Genomic DNA, 20,947 nt, shown 5'->3' on the forward strand with positions numbered 1-20,947 from the left:
CAAGCATCAAAGCAGCACCTGAGTTAAGTTGTAATTTCTTCCATCTGTACACTGATGCACTGCACATTAGACAGCATGGAGAAGCCACATTATTCTCAGGAGCACAGTGAGAGGAAGATGTTGAAATGAGAGATGGGTGGGGCCAAGATGTGTGACCTATAGTGTGAGTTAAAGAAAAGACTGGCAGCAACAGCTGGACTAAGGAGAGGAAGAGCTGTAGTCCAGCTGAGACTGAACAGGGAGCATTAGTATGCAGTGTTTGGTTAGTCATAAAACCAAAAAAGAGTGGCAATTACTCATAAAACAAATACTGGGAGCGAACAAAAGGTTTTTAGAATAATCTATACATCAATAGAACAATAATTATGAACACAAGATGAGAAAAAGCTGCTTTGCTGGGGTCATTTTTGTTTAGACTGTGACAATAGAGAATGTGAGCTTGCAAGTGAATATAAGGAATCAATAATAAACTATTCCTGGAGTGTGTTTACATAAAAGGGCCTTCTCATCCAGACAGAGACACTCTCACGCGTTGGCCTTTTAAGGGGAATAAAGAGGGAATGTTTAGTTGGTGCAGGGAGCATTTTTACTTTCTTTCTCTTCCAAAAGAAGAAAGAGAATGGAAAATGTTTTTCTAAAGGATTCAGTCAGAGGAGAAAATAGAAAATGTGAAATAGAAGAAAGTAAACACTGGTGGAGTGTAACAGCTCTGCTGGTATCTGTACTTCACTTGGGTATTTCAGTGTCATGTGACTATGTAGGCTGCTTCTACTCCACTTGGTTTCAGAGGGATTTGGAGGCAAATAGAAAAGATAAAGCTGTGAGTTGAGTTCCCCTAAAATATATATCTCCATCTTGATAAAATTGTTAAAACAACTAAAGTGACGTTCAATTTACATAATCACATTTTTCTAAATAGATCAAAATTATGCTGCTTCAATTCTGCAGGTGTTTCAGTTCAAGATTGCTTCAGTATTTTAATTTTAAATTTAATAAACCACCATGTAACTTCTATCCTTGGTTAACATAATACATTTTGGCAAGGGCGCATTTCCATGCGTAATACTTGCGCGCGGTCGGTTAGTTGTGCGTAGTTTTATCGACACACGTCGCTGCGGCCTTCACTGTTCAAGATAACGAGTTTACAACCAAAATTAATATGTGTGACATCATTGAGAAAAAAAGAGTTTATGGATTTCACGCGGAATTTTGGTTTAAATCACTCTAAAAAACTATGCTCCATTATCAAACATGGCAACCCGGACCAACAGGTGGATTACAGAAAACTTGTAACCAACCCAACCAAAGGCAAAACAGCTGTAAACATGACAGAAGCAGAATTCAGTAACCTAAAACAAAAAAAACAAAACAAAACTTTTTGTGTAATTTGTCAATTATTTAATTTAATAATTACTTCAGTTGACACTTACTTGTCTTTGGATGTTGTCCTGTCCCAAAGTGTTTGTGTTGAGCCTTTTCCCTGCCAATAAACCAATTATAATCCCATTTGAAGCGGCGGGGGTCCTGGTCAGAGAGTACGTGGGTCTCCACTGCGCGAGGAGGAGGGTACGGTCCTGCACGGGGAACGAGGGAAAGGGGCTAAAGGCGCCGCGCGCTCCACAGTCATTCCCGAAAGCCAGAGACTGACCCACCCTGCCGGGTTAAAAATAAAGTTGGCGCATCCAGTACATGATCTGTGCGCGCAGGGGACGGACATTCCTGACAAGAGCTGGTGACTCTAAATGGCAGAGACACTTCTGATCTCCAGAGCCCCCCCTCCTTCACCCCGCCCCACCCGTGCTCTAATCGCGCGCATACATCACCCACACACCCTCCCAGACCCTCACAGAAATGTCACCTCTGCATTTCACATGCAAGACAGAAGCCCGGGCATGTAGCAGAGGTCCTAGTGAAAACACCTGTCAGATGATGCGATGCTGGCACAACTTGTCTTCAAATCTTCCAACATTTTTTTTCTTTATTTGGATGAGGAATCCTTCAGATTATAGTGACAATTTTAATAACTGTTGCAACTTTTAATAAACTTTATTATCATGCAGAATTTAAAGTTATACAGTAATCATGCAGGTGCAGAGGTATGAAGTCATGTGCATGCCACAAGCCTAAAATAAACTTTTTGTTTGTACCATTACTTAAGTATTTTGTTAAAATTGTTGAAAAATATTTTAATATTTAAGCTTTTTTTCATAGTTCTATGGTTTTGGTTTTATGGTTCTAAACTAGTTGCATAATAAAGTCCAAAATTGGACTTCAAAACTTCATCAAGAGATTATACACATGAATATTACAATTACACTTGGTCCAAAAAGGAAGGAAATGGTTTTTTGTTCTTTTTGTTTTTTGTTTTTTTTTTGTTGTTTTGTTTTGTTTTTTTTTATTCTTTCTTTCCCTTTAATAATATCATTGGTACTAGATCTTTTGAAATCCTGATTGTCACTCTTATGACATATCTCTTATGATACATGACCAAGGATCATGTATCTGTGGAATGAGCAACATTCCCTGCAATATCATCCTGTTGGTCTTCACTCTTGTTTTGAATTACTTGGTGGATTTAATTATTTAACTCTCCCAGTTATTAGGAAAAAAAAACACATATTAGCATGTTTTGACCTTATTTAATTCAAACTGTCACGAATCTCAGTAGCGTGAGGAAGACCCATACAGCCATAACAGTTTGGCACATCCCCCTCATGTTGGTCACAAGTCTGGTCTCATGTTAGTGTGGGATGGCATCCCATTCGTCAACCAGTTGTTGAAGGTCAACCAGCGAGGTTGTGATAGTCCCTCTATGCACAGCACACCCAAGATGATCCCACACTATTATAATTGGTTTCAGGTCTGGATTCACGGCAGCCACCCCATCCTCTCCACTCCCAAATTCTGGAGGTACTCTGTGATGATCCTGGTCTGTGGGGGGAGAACCTGGAGGATGGATTAGGTCCCAGATTCTGGAGATATGGGATATCCCCTGGTTGCAGAATCTCATTCTGATGAATCTGTCCATCAATTAGGTGTCAATCAGGTTCCAGTCATGTGACTGACACACACCTGGCAGCACTTTAATCTCAATACAAGAGTGAATACCAACAGTAAAATATTTCGGTGGGCGTTGGCACAATTTGTGGGTATAACCTACATGTTTAACTGTGTGGTTCAATACACAGATGCACCATCCTTTTTAAGGTATATCTCATAAAAGGTGACAAATCAGGCTTTCCAACGAAAGCACAACAGTTTATGATAGTGGGGTGTAACACCCAGCCACATCTTTTCCTGGACCTGAAAAGGAATTTAAGATTTCCATTAAAAAAAGGAGGGAAAACAAAATTATTTTGCCTAAAAATATTTATTTTCTTAAAAAAATGTCCACATAAAAGCTAATAACAGCTAATTAACAAGAAGACATTTGTATAATATAATGTACAACAACACACTCCGAATATAAATAAGAACTTTTTACATGCATATTTTAAAAAATATATAGATATACATAAAAGAAAATCAGTACAAACAGCTTTCACCACATTTCTTTACTTCACTCGCCTCGCTTTGGTTCTTCCTGGTCTGTTGAGTCACAACCTCAGCGCTGCAGCTGCAGAGCCAAGAGACGTTCCTGAACATGCCACTAGTGTAAATAATATGGCTTCGTATGTGGATACAGGTGAGCCAGCTTTGACTGAGAGTGCTCCTGTCTTTGATCAGCCTCTGCATAGCTTAAAAACTGTACAAACAACAACAGTCACTTTTTAGTCTGTAACAAATGCATAAAAAAGTTCTGTGCAAGCAGCTGTAAACACAGCACAGTGCTTTGCTTATACAACACAATCACAACAGTGGAACACATTCAACAGTATTTTAAACACAAGGCAAGAGGAATGGAAATAAATACAAGGCCTGAATTGAATGGAAAATAAAAACTCTTTAAACTCAGCTCATGCTGTACCATAAATCTGTAAGACCATTGGAGCTGGTGGGTTTTATCCACACCTCTTAGTTGAGGCTACAAACTCCACTAAGGCAAAAACCTTCATCTTTTTCCCCACTCATCCTTTAACTTACAAAATGGTTTCAAACATTTTATCTCTGAGTTTTACTTCTTAGAAAAATATAGTTTCTGCTGATAGAGAGCTGATTAACATTTATACTCTTCACAGCTAAGCACACATTACATTTTAATCCTCCAGATTGCGTGTATGAATTTTAAATAAATGACTATTATCAAATATATAGCTTACATGCATTTTCAAACTTCTGCTGGAAAACGTCTGCAGAACATTTTAAATCTATTTTTTAATTGAGGTTAAAGATTAAATGATTAGTTTGTACATTTTCTCTTATGTATTATTTATAATGCATGCATATGTGGATGTGCTGGAATGTGTGTGTGTACATCTAAAACAACAAAGAAACACCCTTATCTGTAATAGATAAAAACATTCCAAGTAATAATTAATGTACATTAAAATTAGTGTAATTTCGATTGAACCAAAGACACATGGCAGCCCCTCAAAACGGTTTAAACCTAAATGCAGTTTCCAAATCTGCAGCTAAATCTTTCGATGAATCTTTGGTAAAACACACTGCTACAAGCGCTCATGTACAACTATAAATATTTCAATATTTTATAACAATAAAAAAAAATCCATACAAAAAAGTTGCTTTTAACTTTGTGTTTGCATACAAATATAACAGTGCCCTTCTAGTTAAAAAAAAAGTCAAGTAAATAAAATTTAGGTGCAAATTCAAAAAGACTAACTCCAAGTTGGAGAAAATCCAAGTGCAGATTTATGAAGCAAGAAAAACCTCCAGGTCTGCGATGACAGCTGCCTGTCTCCTGGCAACAGTGTTTAGAAGTCGATGAGGAAATGATGGCGTTCCAAGGTCCAGCTGAACAAGAAGGATGACACAGCGATGACCATTTGTTTACGTGCACAACTGCTAATGCATCATTTAGAGGTGTTAATAGGAAGATATGCACATATGTGTTGGGATGGGGATATAAGATATAAGTTTAAGATGTGGAGGGTTGCGTATAGGCCCTGTGGGCTTTTACCCTTCTTACACGTTTTAACGTGCTTCTTTTATTGCTTTTTTTATGATTTTATGTTTGTAAGTGAAAACAAAAAAACAAATAAGACTCCAGTAACTAGTGTGTTGTGCCTGTATCATCTGCTACAACTACAAATTTCAACTTCAGAGGAAGCATTGGAAGGATAATTTAATGAAACCAATTTGTCTAATAGTTAGAGGCCTGCCAACTGTGAGCCGTAAAGTCATCCTGCCATAGATCAGCACACAAAAGTCAAAGTCATGTCATGACTACCTCCTGCAATGTTCCAGTTGTGTACGCTTGTTTTGAGGTTGTTTTTACACTCCTACAGCTTCTCCTGACTGGATTTTTATTTATTTGTTTTCCTACAATACAAATAATTAATTTAAAAACAAGAAAAAGTGAACTCTCGGTTTGTTTAGGTTCAACGAGATTTATTTCTTCACAGCAGCTTACAGCCAGCAGAGCTCACCTGTAGCAGGTAAATGACTTTAGTGACTTCCTGTCCTTTCTGCCTAACTGGCTGTAGGATCCAGCAACTGGGCATCATCTCCCCCCTGATGGCGTCTACACTGGGCCGAGGCAGAGACTCCTCAAACACAGACTGCATTGCCAGCACGTACAGACCACCCTGAGGCAGAGAGAGGGGAGAAAAAAAACCAGAACAACCATCAATAAAAGAAGCAGCGCGGCCTTCTGATCAGCCGAGAGGCAACTCTACACTGACATTGATAACCAACAGTTGATACGGCTTACTCCACACTTACTGCCTCTGGGTTGGTGTCATTTACACCAGGTGTTCAGTGAGCATAACTAGTGTTTAAATGGCATGTCATATTTTTTGTGGATTACAAACTGTGTAGAGTGCTGTTCAGTTTCTGTTTGTATGGCACTCTAATGTGATTAAATGGAATTTTCCTCCTTAAACTCAAGCATGCAAGCGCTGCAAATGCTCCCTCTGCCTTAACACGAGGTGGACCAGCTGTAATCACCAGGGCGGCTGGCTGATCGAACTGCTGTGCTTACCTGCTTAGACTCGGTGCTGATGCAGCAGAAGTCCCGCGGCTGGCTGAGGTGACAGGTGGACGGATTCGTTAGTATGTAAACTAAACAGAAATACAGAGATAAACCAATTTAGTCAAATACAGCTGATAAAAAGTAAACACAATTTGCTGTGTGTTAGGGCCGGAAGGCAGCCCTCTTTATTCCATTTCCATCATAAAAAAGTCAAATGCTCATGACATGACATGATTCAAATAATCTGAAAAGAAACAAACAACAAACCAAATGAAACTTTGAACCAGAATTTAAACCAAATAGAGGGAGTAGAGTAAGCAAGGGCCAGTGATGAATTAACCGCAGGTGTGAGAGTGGACTTGGCCCTGCAGAATACCAAAACTGGCAGTGATGAATGAGGCTGCACTATGCAGTACTACAGACAGTCAAAGGATGCGCATACAACTGAGGTGAATTTGCTGGGTGTATTAAAGCCCTGCAAAGTATAAATGGCTTGGCTGTGGAGACAAAAAAAACTATTATTCATCAGTATTTTATTTATTTCTGTTTAGCTTATAAGTGATAAACTTATTAAGTTCATATAACTAATGCATTCAAGTGTAAGTATTTTTTTAGAGTGGATTGATGGTTTAAATACATATGACTTATATAAACATATTTTCTACAATGATATATAGGGAGAACCCTTACAGATTAAGGATTAAATAAGTAGTAGCATGATATGAAAATTTTTATGTAAACTTCATGCATATTAATTTTGCAAAGATTGGTGAAGTCATGTTCTGGATTAAAACATGCTGTTATGTTACTGTTGACTCTACATGAGGCTATATGGTAGACTGGGTAGGAACATTATAGTAGCTCACCCAGCTGAGTGCTGTCATCTAGTGGTCGTGTCCACACAGAACGGACCGACTGATTGTACATGTGGCTCTTAGACAGCTGACGGATTATATTCCACAGACTGTCCAGGGATCTGTGCAGCTCCCCAGCTCCTAGAAAACTGTGGACAGATGGGCTGGATGAAGGCTTGTAGAATGCCTGAATCCCTCGCTCTTTTCCTTGGTACCTAAATAAAAACAGATTTAATACATTAGCATGTAATTCACATTTGTGAAGCCTGTTTTAAATGTGGAAACTTTCACTTTGTAGATGCTCTGTAGTCCCTTTAGAGAAGTCAAGTAGATCCGTGAACTCACCTCCAGCCTGCTGTAGCTTTGCCCATCACCAGGTTGTCCAAATCCCCATAAGAAGCTAATCGGACCTGGAGAGAAAGAGCATCACAATTAGCTGAAAATAAATTTATAAAAAAAAGACCAGATTACAAACACTAAAAAGTAAGTTCTGTTTTAATTTTTTGCTAAAATTCTCATTTTTAGAGAGCAGGTTTAAATTAATAAATAAATTAATGAAAGATTTAATTAATCATTTCTGTTTGCATTACTTCAGCCAAAGCTTGACTGAGGAGACTGGATGTGATGTCCTGATAGCTTGAAGATATAGATGAAGAGGAGCCAAAGGAGGCAGAGCGCTGACGTGCACATGCTGTCGGTGATGGAGATGAAGTCATCAGTGGCTCAAACCCACTGATAGCTGGTTCAAGATGGACATCTGGTAAAAACATTCACATGAATACAGAATTTAAATAAAATTGTTAAAAGATAGGAGTAAACAAAAATACTCAGTATGTTTACTTGGTACTGAGTTTTTGTGAGTTCTAGTCTTGCTGTTACCGTGGGCTGACATCCAGGCTCGCTGTGTCTTCACACTCTGAGGACCACATATAGGAGGGCGTATCTTTAGCGTCTGCCTTTCGTCCTGGATCCCTTTGATCTGAACATAAACAGCATCAACAATATAATGTAACTCATACTTAAAGAAACAAAATACAAAACATGTGAGACGGAGTCCTCTAGTGTAAAAAAGCCCAACATTTTACATTCTAAAGTTATTTCAAGTATTGCATCCTTTCCTGAAATAATGAACTCACCTGTCCAGTTAATACTGGTTTGCTGCTGTGCTGGAGTTGAGCAGTGTTCCCACTGTTATATCCTGATGTTGGTCCAGAGGACAGACTTAGGGTGGATCCTGTGCATAAAGTGCTGTTGCTGATTCTTGTCCGATGTTTTGGGTCATCCTGTTGAAATTTGGACAACGGGAGTCAAAATTATTGTATTCATACAGCCCAAAATATTCATGCAACCATCACATTATCAGTTTGCTCCACTCTATCATTACACTTACAATTATGACACACACACACACACAAATATAAATATCATAAAGTTGGAAAAACTGGAAAAATGTATACACATCATATTTATTATTCATGTGTGGAAGAAATTTTACTTATTATGCTCTATATATAATATTATAATCACACCTATAACTACTTTGTTTACTATATTCATTTATAAATTGTATTTACACTGATTGTTACTATATTACACTTTTTTACATTGTACATTTTTACTCATCATGCTTTAATTCACTTCTAAGGTTTATTCTCTATATATACATGCTCTATTAAAAGTTCACTACGAGGGTAAGATGACCTTTATCTGGTCCTACCTCAGACCCTTAGTCAGACTGGTTCTGGTGGAGACACAACTATGTGAGGTTGTTTTGATGCCAGCTCATAGTCTTCAGGAAAAAGGATTCTTTCTACAGAAATGTATAACTATTGTTTTTCCTCTTGTCTCACCAGCGTCTCCCCTGACTGACGACCACTCTCATTACTTGCAAGTAATTCTGTATTTAATAATTCTCCTGTAATAAACTTTATATACTTTTACTCATTCCAGACTCTTGGTAGTTTTCCTACAACACATGGAAGAGTATCGTATACATCTTTGAACATGCCTGAAGGGGACCTTTATTTCCTTTGTAAAGGTCTTAACCAACATTTTGTCACACTTTAAATCTGATGGTGTGGTGATACACAAAAACTGACCTTAATTTCATGAGTGATGGCCTGTTGCTGTAGCCTCCTCTTCTCCAGCTCTGTCCTCTCTCGCAGTCGTTCTCGTGCCTTAGCAATCTCTGTCCTGGCTTCCTCCCTGGCTCGACCGTAGTCACGCAGCAGCTGCTCTATGTCAGATGGATACTGTCCCTCTCCTCTTGGAGGATCTGGTAATCTGGATCAGATAATTAAAGATAAGCAATCTTACATCTCATGTAACATTCTCCATTAATGCAAACAAACACATTTAAAACCATACACAAAATACACACAAATAGTATTAAAATCAGATTCAAATGGTCTCACCTGGTGCTCTCTATCACCTCTTGGCGGAGCCGCTGAAGATATTCCTTGCGCCGACTGGGCATAGCAGCAGGCACCTTGGAGGATGACACAGCCTCTTGAGGAGAGGAGGCTGGATGCTTGCTGGGACTCAGACTACGAGCTCGTCGATATGTCTGAAGGCGCTCCTCCCTCTCCAGCCTCAACCCCTGAATGCTCCTACGGTGCCTGAGAGAATCACAAAAATGAAATACAATAACATCACTGACATCAAAGAATAAGATTCTACCTATCATAACAGATCCTGAACAACAGATGTCATAAGATGAAATCTAATAGCCATGTTTCACTTTGAGAGCATTTTACAATGTCAAGACGTATTTATGTCAAATTTGTCCTTACCTATCAAACAGCTCCTGTTTAGTGGGAGCAGAGGTCAGTGGCTGCAGCTCTTCTTTGGACCTTGGAGACAAAATCTTCAACAGGGCATCCGTCTCTCCCAGACCATAATGGAGCTTAGCCTCCGTCAGCTCCACAGTCAAAGGAGTTGGATTTGCACTGAGGCTGACGGTCGCCATCACCTGCTCTCTCTCCTGTCGCAGCTTCATGATCTCTTGAGCTCTTCTATCACTCTGCACTTCCACATTTAAACCAACACTCTCCATCTCACCCCACTCAGCACAGTTTCTGCTGTCACTGCTGAGCAAGGTCGTCAGTTTGTTTGAAGATTTTGGTTGTTGATTGACGCCCGACCAGTTGGTGAACTTGTTGTGCATGGGCAGGTCCTCAGGAACTCTCTGATGATCTTGACAAGGAAACGAACTGGTGGCAGGTTCCATGTTAACAAGAACTTCTGTGTTGCACTCACTAGGCACTAGTGACATGATGTCATCCTCTTTAAGTTGGTCACTCTTGTCTCTGATTGGAGACTGACTACAGGAAATGATGCACAAATCTCCAGATTCAACTGTAAAAGCTGAAGCTTGCTGTTTGTGTGGATCATTTAGTTTCGGCACGGGTGAAATGTGCTTCTGCAACACGAAACCATCCGCTGAGGTTGCCCACTGATGCCATTTGGAGCTGGGCTGGTGGTTGTCATCTTTGTAGCTTACAATTCTCTTTTCAGAGTCTGTATATCTATGCAGTGATGATCCAGGGTTTGAAGGGCACTTTTCTGATTCTTTATGACTCAAGCAACTCGTTTCACTCACACTCTCAAGTGATACAGTTTCTGATTTTGTGGAGGAAACATCACAATCCTTAGTGGGACTTTGACTCACACCTGAAACAGACAGTATGGTGAGGTGGTCATCCTCAGATGGTTGATTTGTTTTCTGATCCTTATATTTTTGAGGACAGATTGTTGACTGTTTTCCTCTCTGCCTGCTATGTATTCTTGTTCCCACAGTAAGGATGGGGGATGATGCACGGTCTGTGTAGGCAGCAGAAGGACGGTTTGTTAAAGAAGGGCTGTGATTTTCCTGACAGCACTTTTTTGATGACCTGGGAATAATTTCAGACATTGCAACACTTCGGTTGCTTAGTGCCTCTGTAGTGTGGTGCTTTGAGACTCGAGCTGAGGCAGATCTCACACGCCTCTGGCAATCAACTGCAGCCTTTGCACAAGGTGATTCAAGAAGGTTAATTTCTGACTGAGAGACAGCAGAGCTGTTAAAGCTCAGGTCAGGTGTGCTTTGCATCTTTTTGTCTGTGGAGGTTTTAGTTTTCATTGCACAGTGTGCATTCTCGAGTTGAGAGACACTCACAACCTCAGATCCAATCACTTTTACTATGACATTGATTTCGTGAGATTTAGTGTTTCCTCTGGGTGCCACTTCGCTCTCTGATGGTGCTACGAGCTCCTCAGTTTGGATTCCAACATCTGAGGCTGTTTGAGTAGAGCAGTCTTTTTTTGCGCAGTCGCTGGCCTCACAGCAAGACACATTACTTTTTGACAAGTTAATACTCTTCCTTGGACTGGATTTACGTACTTCACCTGCTCTCATTCCCTGGACGTCTCCCAGCAGGTCTGAAGTGCTGTCGATCAGCTTAGAGAGGTGAGCTGACATGCTTTCCATACTGGCCCACGTTGGAGATTCTTTCATATCCACTTTGCTTTTCTGGGATGATGGAACATCAGTGTTGCTCCTCTTGTGACGATCTCTCCTCTTTGGCTCGCTGCTGATTTTACTATTGATTGGCTGAAACCCACACTCAGTCTGCGTACTGTGCTCACGTGTCCTCCTTTGCACCGGTGTGCTGCTTGCTTTAGACTCTTGTTCAGATGAATAGACAAACATAATTTCATCCACTTGACTGGAGTTGTTAGCAAAACCACCTGGAACATCATTACCTGAAGAGCTGCTGTTTACTGTCAGACTAGCGAGGCGACTGTGAATGTCCACAGATGCTTGTTGACAGTGAGTAACCTGAGAGGTTGTTTTGACTTTATAATCTTCCACACTGCTGAGTGTACTGGAGAGCCCCTTGTTGGTGGCATATGTGCTCAAGTGGGAGTTAAAAGGAGAGTTTTGCCCATTCAACCCATTATCAACACTGCAACATCTTGTTATGCGTTTTTCAGAGCTGTTTAAAAGCGGAGATTTACAGGTCAGGTCAGCAGCGCTTCCAAATGCAGGGTTCTTAAAGCACTGCTGGTTTGAGTCGCTGTGTTGCCACTGGTGAACAAAGGGGTTGATGTCACTGGATGCAAAGTGGATGGGGGAGTCCTGACATTTTGGTGTATGCTGTGCTTCACTTTTCTTTACAAACAAGCTGATTTTTTCATCATTTCTCTTTTGTGATGCTGCTTGAGGAGGTGAAGAGATTCTTCCATGGGAATAAATTGAGAGTTTAGCCTGAATTTTACCAGATTTCCCATTAGAGGTGTTTGTTTTAGATTTGCACGCAGACCCTAAAGTACAATTTTCTGCATCGTTTCTTCTTGTTTGTCTGATTTCTTGTTTGCCGTTATTCTCAGTGTGAAGTTTAACCCATTTAGACGCCAGCCTGCTGTGAAGCATTCTAGTGGGTTTTTTTTCCCCCTCATCCTCATCTGATGATTTAAGAGAGGAGTCTGAGGAAGAAGTGGGATGAGTTTTGATGTTAGACTTTCTGGTCCTCTTACTCTTGGTTTTCTTAGACAAAGGAGCAGGATTACCTGGCATAACACCAGCTGTGTTAATCTTTGTCTCTTTGGACACAATAGAACCAAGACAACTTGGATTTTTAACGCCATTTTCTAGCTGATTTGTTTGTTCTCCAACAGAAACAGACGTACTTTTAGATTTTGACTCTTCCAGGTGTACTCGATCCTGTTGCATGAACTCATCATTCCTAGCATCTCTGCCACTTTTCATCACACTTCTGTTCCTTTGGCAACGTTCATCAAAGTTTAACTGCGGAAAACTGTCTTTGTAATTCATATTGACCACACAAGTCTGAGCCAGGTTCTCTGAATGCATTTGCTGACAGCTGAAATGATACTGGGTGGTGACAGATGGTTTGCCTTTAATCCTTGGGCCCATTTCAGCATTTCTTTCATTGACAGGAGTACGAGTGACCTGGCAGCAGTGACACTGGTCTGCCTTGAACTGATGTAATCCATCATTTCCTAACTTAACACCTGCAGATATTTCAGGACTATTTTGGAAATGAACCATCTTTGGTGAGCTTTGTTTGGATGAAAAACTGTCCCTTTTGGCATCACTGGATGTGGCTTCCATACTGGAATCCTCTGAAAAAGAATAGCTCACAACTGTGCAGGTAGTGGTAGAATGTGTTTCACTGGGCATCTGGTCAAGATTTGGGTTTAGGTGCCGAGTTAAGAGTTGAGGGACAATATTAGCTTTCAAAGCAGCTGGATTGAAACTGGCCTGACTGTCCTCTTTATTTATGTAAGTACTACTGATGTCCAGATTAACAGAAGATACTACTTTGTGTTTGGATACATCCTTTATTTCTGTGTTTTCTTGAGAATCTACACATTTTCTTGGTGAAAAGGAATCTCCAACTCTGTATGAGTAAGATGGTTGTAAAGAAGGACTGCCAGGATGTTCGCATTCTTTGTTCAAACTTAGATTTGATTGGATATTGTTTTTTTTGGTAGATGAGTTTTGAAAAACACAAGAACTGATGATTGACGTGTTACGAGCATTGTTAATATTTTCTTTTACTTCATGTATGCTGCTTTCATGGCTAATGCTGAATTCATCTGGCATATCTGATGCCAGGTCCTTGTTTGTCACCATCACACTTTCTTTTATCCCCAATGAAGGCAATCCACAGACATTGGCTCCTTCTTGCAGATCATTATTCTTTTCATTTCTTAGCTGTTCATCACTATTAAAGCTAAAATGGCTTGGAGATGATGACAAGACACTCAGACTTTGACTTTTGCTCTTCTTGGCACTATTTCTGTCAACCAGTGACACTTTCATATGGTCTTTCACTACTTCAGAGATCCTCAGATCAATTGCACTACAAATAGCATCTGACATCCGTACCTCTTTTCTACTTTCTTGGTGTTTTCTGTGGTTAATAATTTGGTGTTCTTTCTCTTCTGTCTCATCAGTAACTTCTTTTACTGTTACATCTCCATTTCCAGCTGCCTCATTACCTCCAATAGTGTTACCATTCTTTAAACTCTTTTTATCATGTTTAAGCAAATACTCAGAGCCCTTAACGATAGGACCGCTTGGTTCAAGTTCCCAGCTCTTGACATCAGAAACTGGCAACACACCTGAAGACATTGAGTCTTGTCTATTGCTGCCATCAATACAAACAGAATCAAATTCACGGCTGTCAGGCTCCACGGCAGGCTGTCTCTCTTTAGAGTCACTGGCGTTGTTACTGTCACTGGGCCAAATTTCTTCAAAGCTGTCACCTTGTTTACAGGAGAAAGTTACCAACTCCCCGTTGTCACCCCTTTTTGGAATTTTCAGGCTACACATAAAAGCATCCTGTTGGTCTTTGTTCCTCTTCCTGGAATTTTTACAAGCTGCTTTAACAGCTTCCTGCTGCAGTGCAACTGACTGCTCGGTGCTTTTGGTTTCATCCCATGTAAGATATACGTCTTCGGTACTCTTTAAATGACAGTGCTGAGCATTTCTCAACTCTCCTGTTACAACATCTAGTGCTTCCCCTTTAATGGATTCGAAAGGATGCACAGAATCTGGCATTTCATCCAGCAGTTCACTATATTTACAGGGATTTGTAGGAAAATGAACAACTGGTGGAAAGCCTGTGGTGTAGATTTCAGGTTCAGAGGACATTGGGATGTCAGCAGCTTCAATATTAGGTGCAACTGTAGACTCAGAAGACACAGAAGATGTCTGGTATGAAGTGGGTCCAGATTCTGGATGCATTTGGTGGCTGCAACCTGGAGTTTCAATAGCAGCTTCTGTCATTTTTTTGGATAGCTCTAATTGTTCCACATAACATCTTAAATTCTTCTGGTTATCTGACTTCAGGACATCTTCTGCTTGAGATTCCCGGGAAGCCTCAAGGTTGTGTTCCTGCACTGTATTATTTACACCCTCAGTACTGGTGGATGTAGAGCTATAGCTTCTAAATCCACTCTGTGAGTCTGAGAGATTCATACTGATTGGACTTGGACTGCTGCCGCTGCTGTCTGCAGATTTGAACATTATTTTTCTTTGGAAAGGCAGAGAATCCCTGTAAGTCCTTGGACTTTCAGCTGCGTCGGTGGAGGACCAGGCATCAGTGACAGCCAGGAAATTTTCTGGCTCCCTCACACTGCAGCTGCTCAGAGAGCGTGGGCTGCAGGTCGAAGTGGTTTGCATGTTGCTAAAGTCCTCAGTCAATTTATGTACAATGTCTATGCCTCTGGAATTTGCCACTAACGAGCTATGAAAATAGGACTTCCTTGTGGTGTCTATTTGTCTTGTCTTTGACAGGGCTTGCTGGCTCCAATACGTCTCTGCTGGGGTTACAGGAGGTTTCTTCAAGCAGTCCAAAGCTAAGCTGGTCTCTGTTGCACTGTTTTGCATTGAGGAGAGGGCAAAATCTGTCACCAGAGAGTAAGTTGGCACCACAGTTTGTGTACGTCTCTGAACTGTTGGGAACTTTCCACTGTTCTCCATAGTCAATGAATCTTTAGACATTTCGCTGTCTTCACTCTCTGCTTCACTCTGAGCTGTATCCTCAAGTCTCAGCTGCTCTGCTAGGGCTGTTGCGTAGGCAGAGGACAGAGAATCAAGAGAAAAAAAGCTTTCACAATCTGAGGTTCCTTCATCTCTGTCTTCTTTCTCTTCTTCCCATCCAACCAGTGACTGCTCTCTGTCAAACCATCTGCCAGTCTTGTTCATCAGAGCCTCAGTGCTATGCCACCGCCTCTGTCTGACACTCTCAAACACAGTCCTCTGATCAAGGTCCTCACACGAGACAGCAGTTTTAACGCCAGCGTTGCTTTGACTCATTTTGGTATCTTTCAGGATCTTGTCTCTTCTTTGTCTCCAGGGAAATTTACTTGTTATTCTCCTAAGTGGCTTAAGAACTCCTCCACCTTTTACACCTGGGGGTGGTTTTCTGAAAACTTTGGACAGAGCTGTTTTTATCCTGGGTCCAGCAGAACGAGACAAAGATTTGCCAATGGCTTCTAGTCCACTGTTACCTGCAGGGTATGAACTGTTTACATTCACAAAAGTGCCTTTCTCACAAACTGGTTTTTCTGTTGTGGATCCCAGTTTATTTTCCTTGTTGAGAGGCAGCAAAGTTGTTTCGAGTGGTGATCTTAGTTTAACTGCTGAGCTCTGGTCCAATCTGTTCTTAAAAGACAAGTCTCGGTTTGGCAACAGAGGTTTTCTTTCCGGTCGAGATGGCTGAGCTTGTGGTTCCTCTTTGGCTATTTGTCTGGTGTTTTTAGAGGAGATTACTTTATTCTGGCAGGATTGGTTTTGTCCAGAGAAGAAAGAACCTGAACAACTTTGGGTTCTTTCCCGAGGAAGACACTCATCTGAAACCCACTTCCTGCTACCAATGGAATCAGACGTTGTGGATGATGACGTCTGTTCAATGGATTTGTTTCTCTTGAGGAAGTGTCTGTTGATGGGCATGAAGAAGAGAGTCAAAATTTTAAAGACAGTCTAGTATAATCAAATTAGTACAATCTAATTTATCTAGTATAAATTCTAAATAATGACTAAACTAAAACTGTAGACAAATTATGGAGTGTGTATTTAATCCCTGATGTGTTTAGGTCCATGTACTTACCTGAAAATAGGTGTGCGTTGTGGATAAAGACGGGACAAAAGATCAGATGAAAACGAGTGCCTACGGGAAACAAATGTTTTTTCTCTCAGCTTTGAGGTGGATCCCAGCTCAGGAGACTCAGGACTGTCCGGTCCTGGTGGAAGGGTCTTTTCCAGCTGCTGCAACTCTCTCTTTGCATCCAATAAATGCCGCTTGTTGGCAATTCGCTTCAGCTGGTACTGCAGCTTTTTCCGGCGGATGCGGCTCTCGGCACGGCAAAGGGCATGATGTTTTAGCAGCTCGTCTTGTACTGCCTTCTTCCTGGCCCTCACCACCAGGGACGGACGGTTCACAATAAGATCTTCCTGATCTGTGGACCGTTGACTTGTTAGCTTCTCCAGGAGGGGAGCAGGTAGGAGGTCTGCTTGAACTCCAGACTCTCGGGTGACTCTTTGTTCGATTGTTTTCAGGTGATGTTTCTCCTGCAAAATCCACTGCTGGACTGTAGAGTAAAAACATGTGAATTATTAGCATTTACACATACATGATTTATATCGATATGCTAAATTTACTTTTGATATCTGTTTTAGTTTCAAATAAAATCTATTCTTGAGTCTTAAAATTAAGTTGATAAGTGGATGAATAACACCTTATAGTGAATGCAAAGAGGAATACTTACTCTCTGAGTGTTGCTGTCGGAGAAGGGCCTGCTCCCTTTCCAGCTCTCTCTCTGCCTGTCTCTGTTCAGCCTGGATCTCCTGTCGCAAACTTTCCACGTAGAGCTTCTGCTCCTCCACTCGCTGCCTAACGCTAGGCTCCTCACTGGGAGAGAGACAGGCACCCAGCTGCTCAGGATGCTTCAATTCTTTGGCACTAGTAAACAGACATATTACACAGTTAATGAGAAATGATAAAGAAATACAGTAATTATCAAATGCAAAGCCATTATTTTACCTCACCAAGGTATAATTTGACAGCTAGAACTTCAGTTTGCTGATAAAGAGGTCGGCTTAGTGAAGTGTGATGTCAGCTGTAACTAAGCAACCACTGAGCCTGTACTGTAAACAGTTAACTGGGATTTTTCTAAAGGTGGGGGCTAATGGAAACACACCAATAGGAAGGAAACATGCACAAAGCATTGGCCTATTTCTGCAGCATGAACACAGCCATAACTCTTAAGTCTTATCAAATATGTATGCTGGGAGTTTGCAGAATATGACCACTTACTACACTATACACATACAAAAAGTGATTAACATTTCCAGAACCCACCTGTCGTCAGAAGTCTTTGTGCAAAAATCAACACTTGTGCAGGTCATGCCACCTTCACTGGCCTGAGAACAACAAAGACAGAAGAAAATCAATTTCAGTGTTAACCAGAAACAAAATAAATCCTATTACTACTGTCAGAATACAAGCATCCGTTCAGCACCAACCTTGAGGGGCATAAATATTTTAGAACAGCTCTAATCTGCTGCTCATCATAAATATTATCATGACTCCGATCTTAACTAAGGGTATTATATTCGTTTTCAGGTGAGCAGCACCTACCCGCCTGCGCTCCCGAAGGACTGCTGCCTCTGCCGGGTGGTTGAAGCGGAACTTATGCACTCCTCCCAAGGTAATCACAGTCCCTGGAGATAGAGAGACATATTTTATATCGCATACTGTGCTCAGCATGTCGCATTGTGTGGATGTAAGCTGAGGACAAAGGTGTGTGTGTGTGCTGCAGTTTGTAAGTTGCAGAAAGAACGTGTCTTTAAGTGTGTCCATACTATTATTATTGGGATGACTAAGCATACACAGTGTGTGTGCAATATAAATAGCTATACCTTGCCTATATCTGATGATGAATATTTAGTTTATATGTAGGTAGACATGACTGTACACTAACCTATACCTGATTTCAAGGTAAGAAGAACAATTACACCCAGGCACTGATGCTCACTGTTGAATCTGAGTCTGAATGTGACTGACAGTAAATTCTACAGCAAAAGCAGATAAAAAAAAAAAAAAAAAAAGACCTCATCTTTCTCTTGCTTATTTAAAAATAAAATTTGCTTACACCAAGTTCTTCTGAATTTGGATCAATTTAAAGTTAGAACACTTTAAATAGATCCAAAGTTAATTTAAAGTTAGAACACATAAGGCTGGCATGTACTCTGCTTCTCTGATTTAACTGCTAACTCAGGTAAGAAAGTGAAGCATGCAGCTGCGTCACTTATTTTCTATACAAAATACCCAGTCAGTATCATATGTGGAGGAAATGTCCTCAAGGAAAAGACAGTGTGAATGAACTGTTTCTCTGTGGACACGACTGACCTTGAGCCAGTCTGCAGGGCTCGGTGGCCTCTCTGTCGTTAAGAAGGCAGACGCAGCCTGGTAGCGGTCTGAGCGTTACAACACCCCTGCGGTTTTCAATCTCACAGCTTGCACTGCCCTGCAGAACTGTAAACAGAATTCAGAGATACATTCAAACATTTTGATATAGACTGACGCACTGATCCAGGCATGGTGCTGCTCAACACACTGAGGATTCAATGCAATGTTTAATGAAAAGTTAACTGCAGATTTTAGGGTTTACTCTAATGTTAATAACTATTATGTAGCATTCATTTTATTTGTGTCCTACTGTTCATGTTAAAGAATTTATTTAATACTAAACAAAACAACACAACATAAATTTCAAACACTTGAAAGAAAAGGAGCAGAAAGAAGAAAATCTCATATACTATCCCCCTCACAAATAATTAAACTAATAACATAAATTTTACTAAAAACTGTTGCAGGCTGATTTCTCTTCAAATTTTACTCTTCTTTTCATATCTACACAATGCCACAGAGCATTAAGGAAATTTGACATGGCAGTTGTTGCCCTGCCTTCACATAATTTATAATGTATATAATACATAATGTATGTATCCTCCAGGTTTCTGTCTCTTCTATGAATCTATCTACTGATGCTAGTATGCATATTTCTGAGAGGGAGTCATACCTATTTGTGGTTCTTCAAATTGGTCCTGAGGTCCAATGTAGGTAACACCCTCCTGCAATACACATACACAAAAAAGCATGTAAAAGTGGTACAACCTCTCAGTATATGGAGCATCTACTGGCTCAAAATATAAAAGGATGACAACAATTTTACAAAATGGTATCCTAAGATCTGTCTTTTACTCAAATCTCTGACAGAAAAAAAAAGAATTGTTTACTTTTTAGTCTTATCTAAAGGGATTAAAGGCTTTCTTATATGGTGTCAGGACCGCATGTGCTCCCGGGTGGCCACAGATCTCGAATGCAAGAAACAGCGTAATTGTCAGGCCTAAGGGTATGCTTGTCATTGCCAAAATCAGGACAGCTTAAGCTCCCCTGAGTCCCAGCCTCAGAACTAAGAGCCTCTTATCCAACCATGCTTTATGCAATACAGAAGACACACACTGACACACACAGAGGGGAAACTGACAGGACAATGGAAAGATGGAGTGAAAAGTAAAGGCAATAGAAACGCACCTTTTCTCAAGAGTTTTTCTAGCAGAACAGAGAGAAAGAGTAGTTGGAAGGAAGAAGAGGAATCTAAACAGAAATACAGAAGGTTTGTAGTCAGGACAGCTGACAAAAACAGAAACCTGAGATTTTGGAAAGTAGAGCAAATCATTTCTGAGGCACTGAAACCTTGTTGTTCATGCAAATTTGTATTTTATTTTAACAGCTTGTGTGTAAAAAAGATAGGCACCTTACAGGCTTAAAAAGGAGAAACAGAATAAAAATATAACACAACTCCATTAACACTATTTATTACATTAACATAAACAATAGCTCTTACACTAGCAATTCTACAACCTAAAAACACATACTGAACTTTTTACAATAAATTAACCTGATTCCACACAAATGGCTAAAAGAAAACTTTTTTACTTTAATTGTCATACCTTGAGGTGATAAAAAACGACCCCAGTGCTGAGGACGTCTCTATCCAGGGCTACCAGGTGTGGCTGAAGGGAGTTGATGAGGAAACCAGCGCGGTCTCTGTTGATGTCCACACCGTACTGCTCTAACAGCACCTTCTTGTCTCTCCAGCTTTCTGACCAGTCCTTTGTCAGCTGCTCCACCTGCAAAGGAGAAAACAGACAGTGTTGACCAGACGAAAAACTGTCAGAGCAGGAAAGCACAGCAGTTTGATTTACAAAATGTACTAATGCCACGTTACCTTCAGTTCGTTCTGTAGCACGATTTCAGAAAGATTCCCGTCCCTCTCATCACTCAGGGATGGACTGGGATTACGTTGCTGTCAATCAAGAGGCAAAACATGATCAGACAGCGTACTGATCAAAGAGAAAAAGTACTGTATCATAGAGTGTCTTTTAAGTTTTTACAGTAATACATTTTTTTATCTTTTAGGG

The 20,947-nt window shown here is 40.5% G+C and overlaps 2 protein-coding genes across 4 annotated transcripts in view; both read right to left on the minus strand.

Moving 5' to 3' along the window:
- Positions 1-1,715, minus strand: part of sptb (spectrin, beta, erythrocytic) — a 36,599-nt gene extending 34,884 nt beyond the window's left edge. Inside the window, exon 1 of the mRNA XM_041971086.1 lies at positions 1,431-1,715. The gene's annotated coding sequence lies outside the window, so the exon portion shown is untranslated. The remainder of the gene's footprint in view (positions 1-1,430) is intronic.
- A 1,649-nt stretch (positions 1,716-3,364) lies between these two features.
- stard9 (StAR-related lipid transfer (START) domain containing 9) overlaps positions 3,365-20,947 on the minus strand; it is a 38,467-nt gene continuing 20,884 nt past the window's right edge. The window contains exons 14-32 of one of the 3 annotated variants that reach the window (XM_041971767.1): positions 20,755-20,832; positions 20,477-20,656; positions 19,543-19,594; positions 18,870-18,995; positions 18,099-18,181; positions 17,820-17,881; positions 17,227-17,420; positions 16,569-17,049; positions 9,738-16,397; positions 9,360-9,563; positions 9,045-9,228; positions 8,082-8,228; positions 7,825-7,924; positions 7,536-7,702; positions 7,291-7,355; positions 6,958-7,160; positions 6,101-6,180; positions 5,547-5,705; positions 3,365-4,911 (exon numbers count right to left, since the gene is read on the minus strand). In XM_041971767.1, coding sequence (XP_041827701.1) covers positions 4,810-4,911; positions 5,547-5,705; positions 6,101-6,180; positions 6,958-7,160; positions 7,291-7,355; positions 7,536-7,702; positions 7,825-7,924; positions 8,082-8,228; positions 9,045-9,228; positions 9,360-9,563; positions 9,738-16,397; positions 16,569-17,049; positions 17,227-17,420; positions 17,820-17,881; positions 18,099-18,181; positions 18,870-18,995; positions 19,543-19,594; positions 20,477-20,656; positions 20,755-20,832 — 9,327 coding nt within the window. In that variant the 3' untranslated portion in view covers positions 3,365-4,809. Of the gene's footprint in view, positions 4,912-5,546; positions 5,706-6,100; positions 6,181-6,957; positions 7,161-7,290; positions 7,356-7,535; positions 7,703-7,785; positions 7,925-8,081; positions 8,229-9,044; positions 9,229-9,359; positions 9,564-9,737; positions 16,398-16,568; positions 17,050-17,226; positions 17,421-17,819; positions 17,882-18,098; positions 18,182-18,869; positions 18,996-19,542; positions 19,595-20,476; positions 20,657-20,754; positions 20,833-20,947 lie in introns of all 3 variants that reach the window. The other 2 variants (XM_041971766.1, XR_006008669.1) reach the window with 2 other exon arrangements.

Source organism: Melanotaenia boesemani, chromosome 20 (genome assembly GCF_017639745.1).
Source record: "Melanotaenia boesemani isolate fMelBoe1 chromosome 20, fMelBoe1.pri, whole genome shotgun sequence".
Taxonomy (NCBI): domain Eukaryota; kingdom Metazoa; phylum Chordata; class Actinopteri; order Atheriniformes; family Melanotaeniidae; genus Melanotaenia; species Melanotaenia boesemani.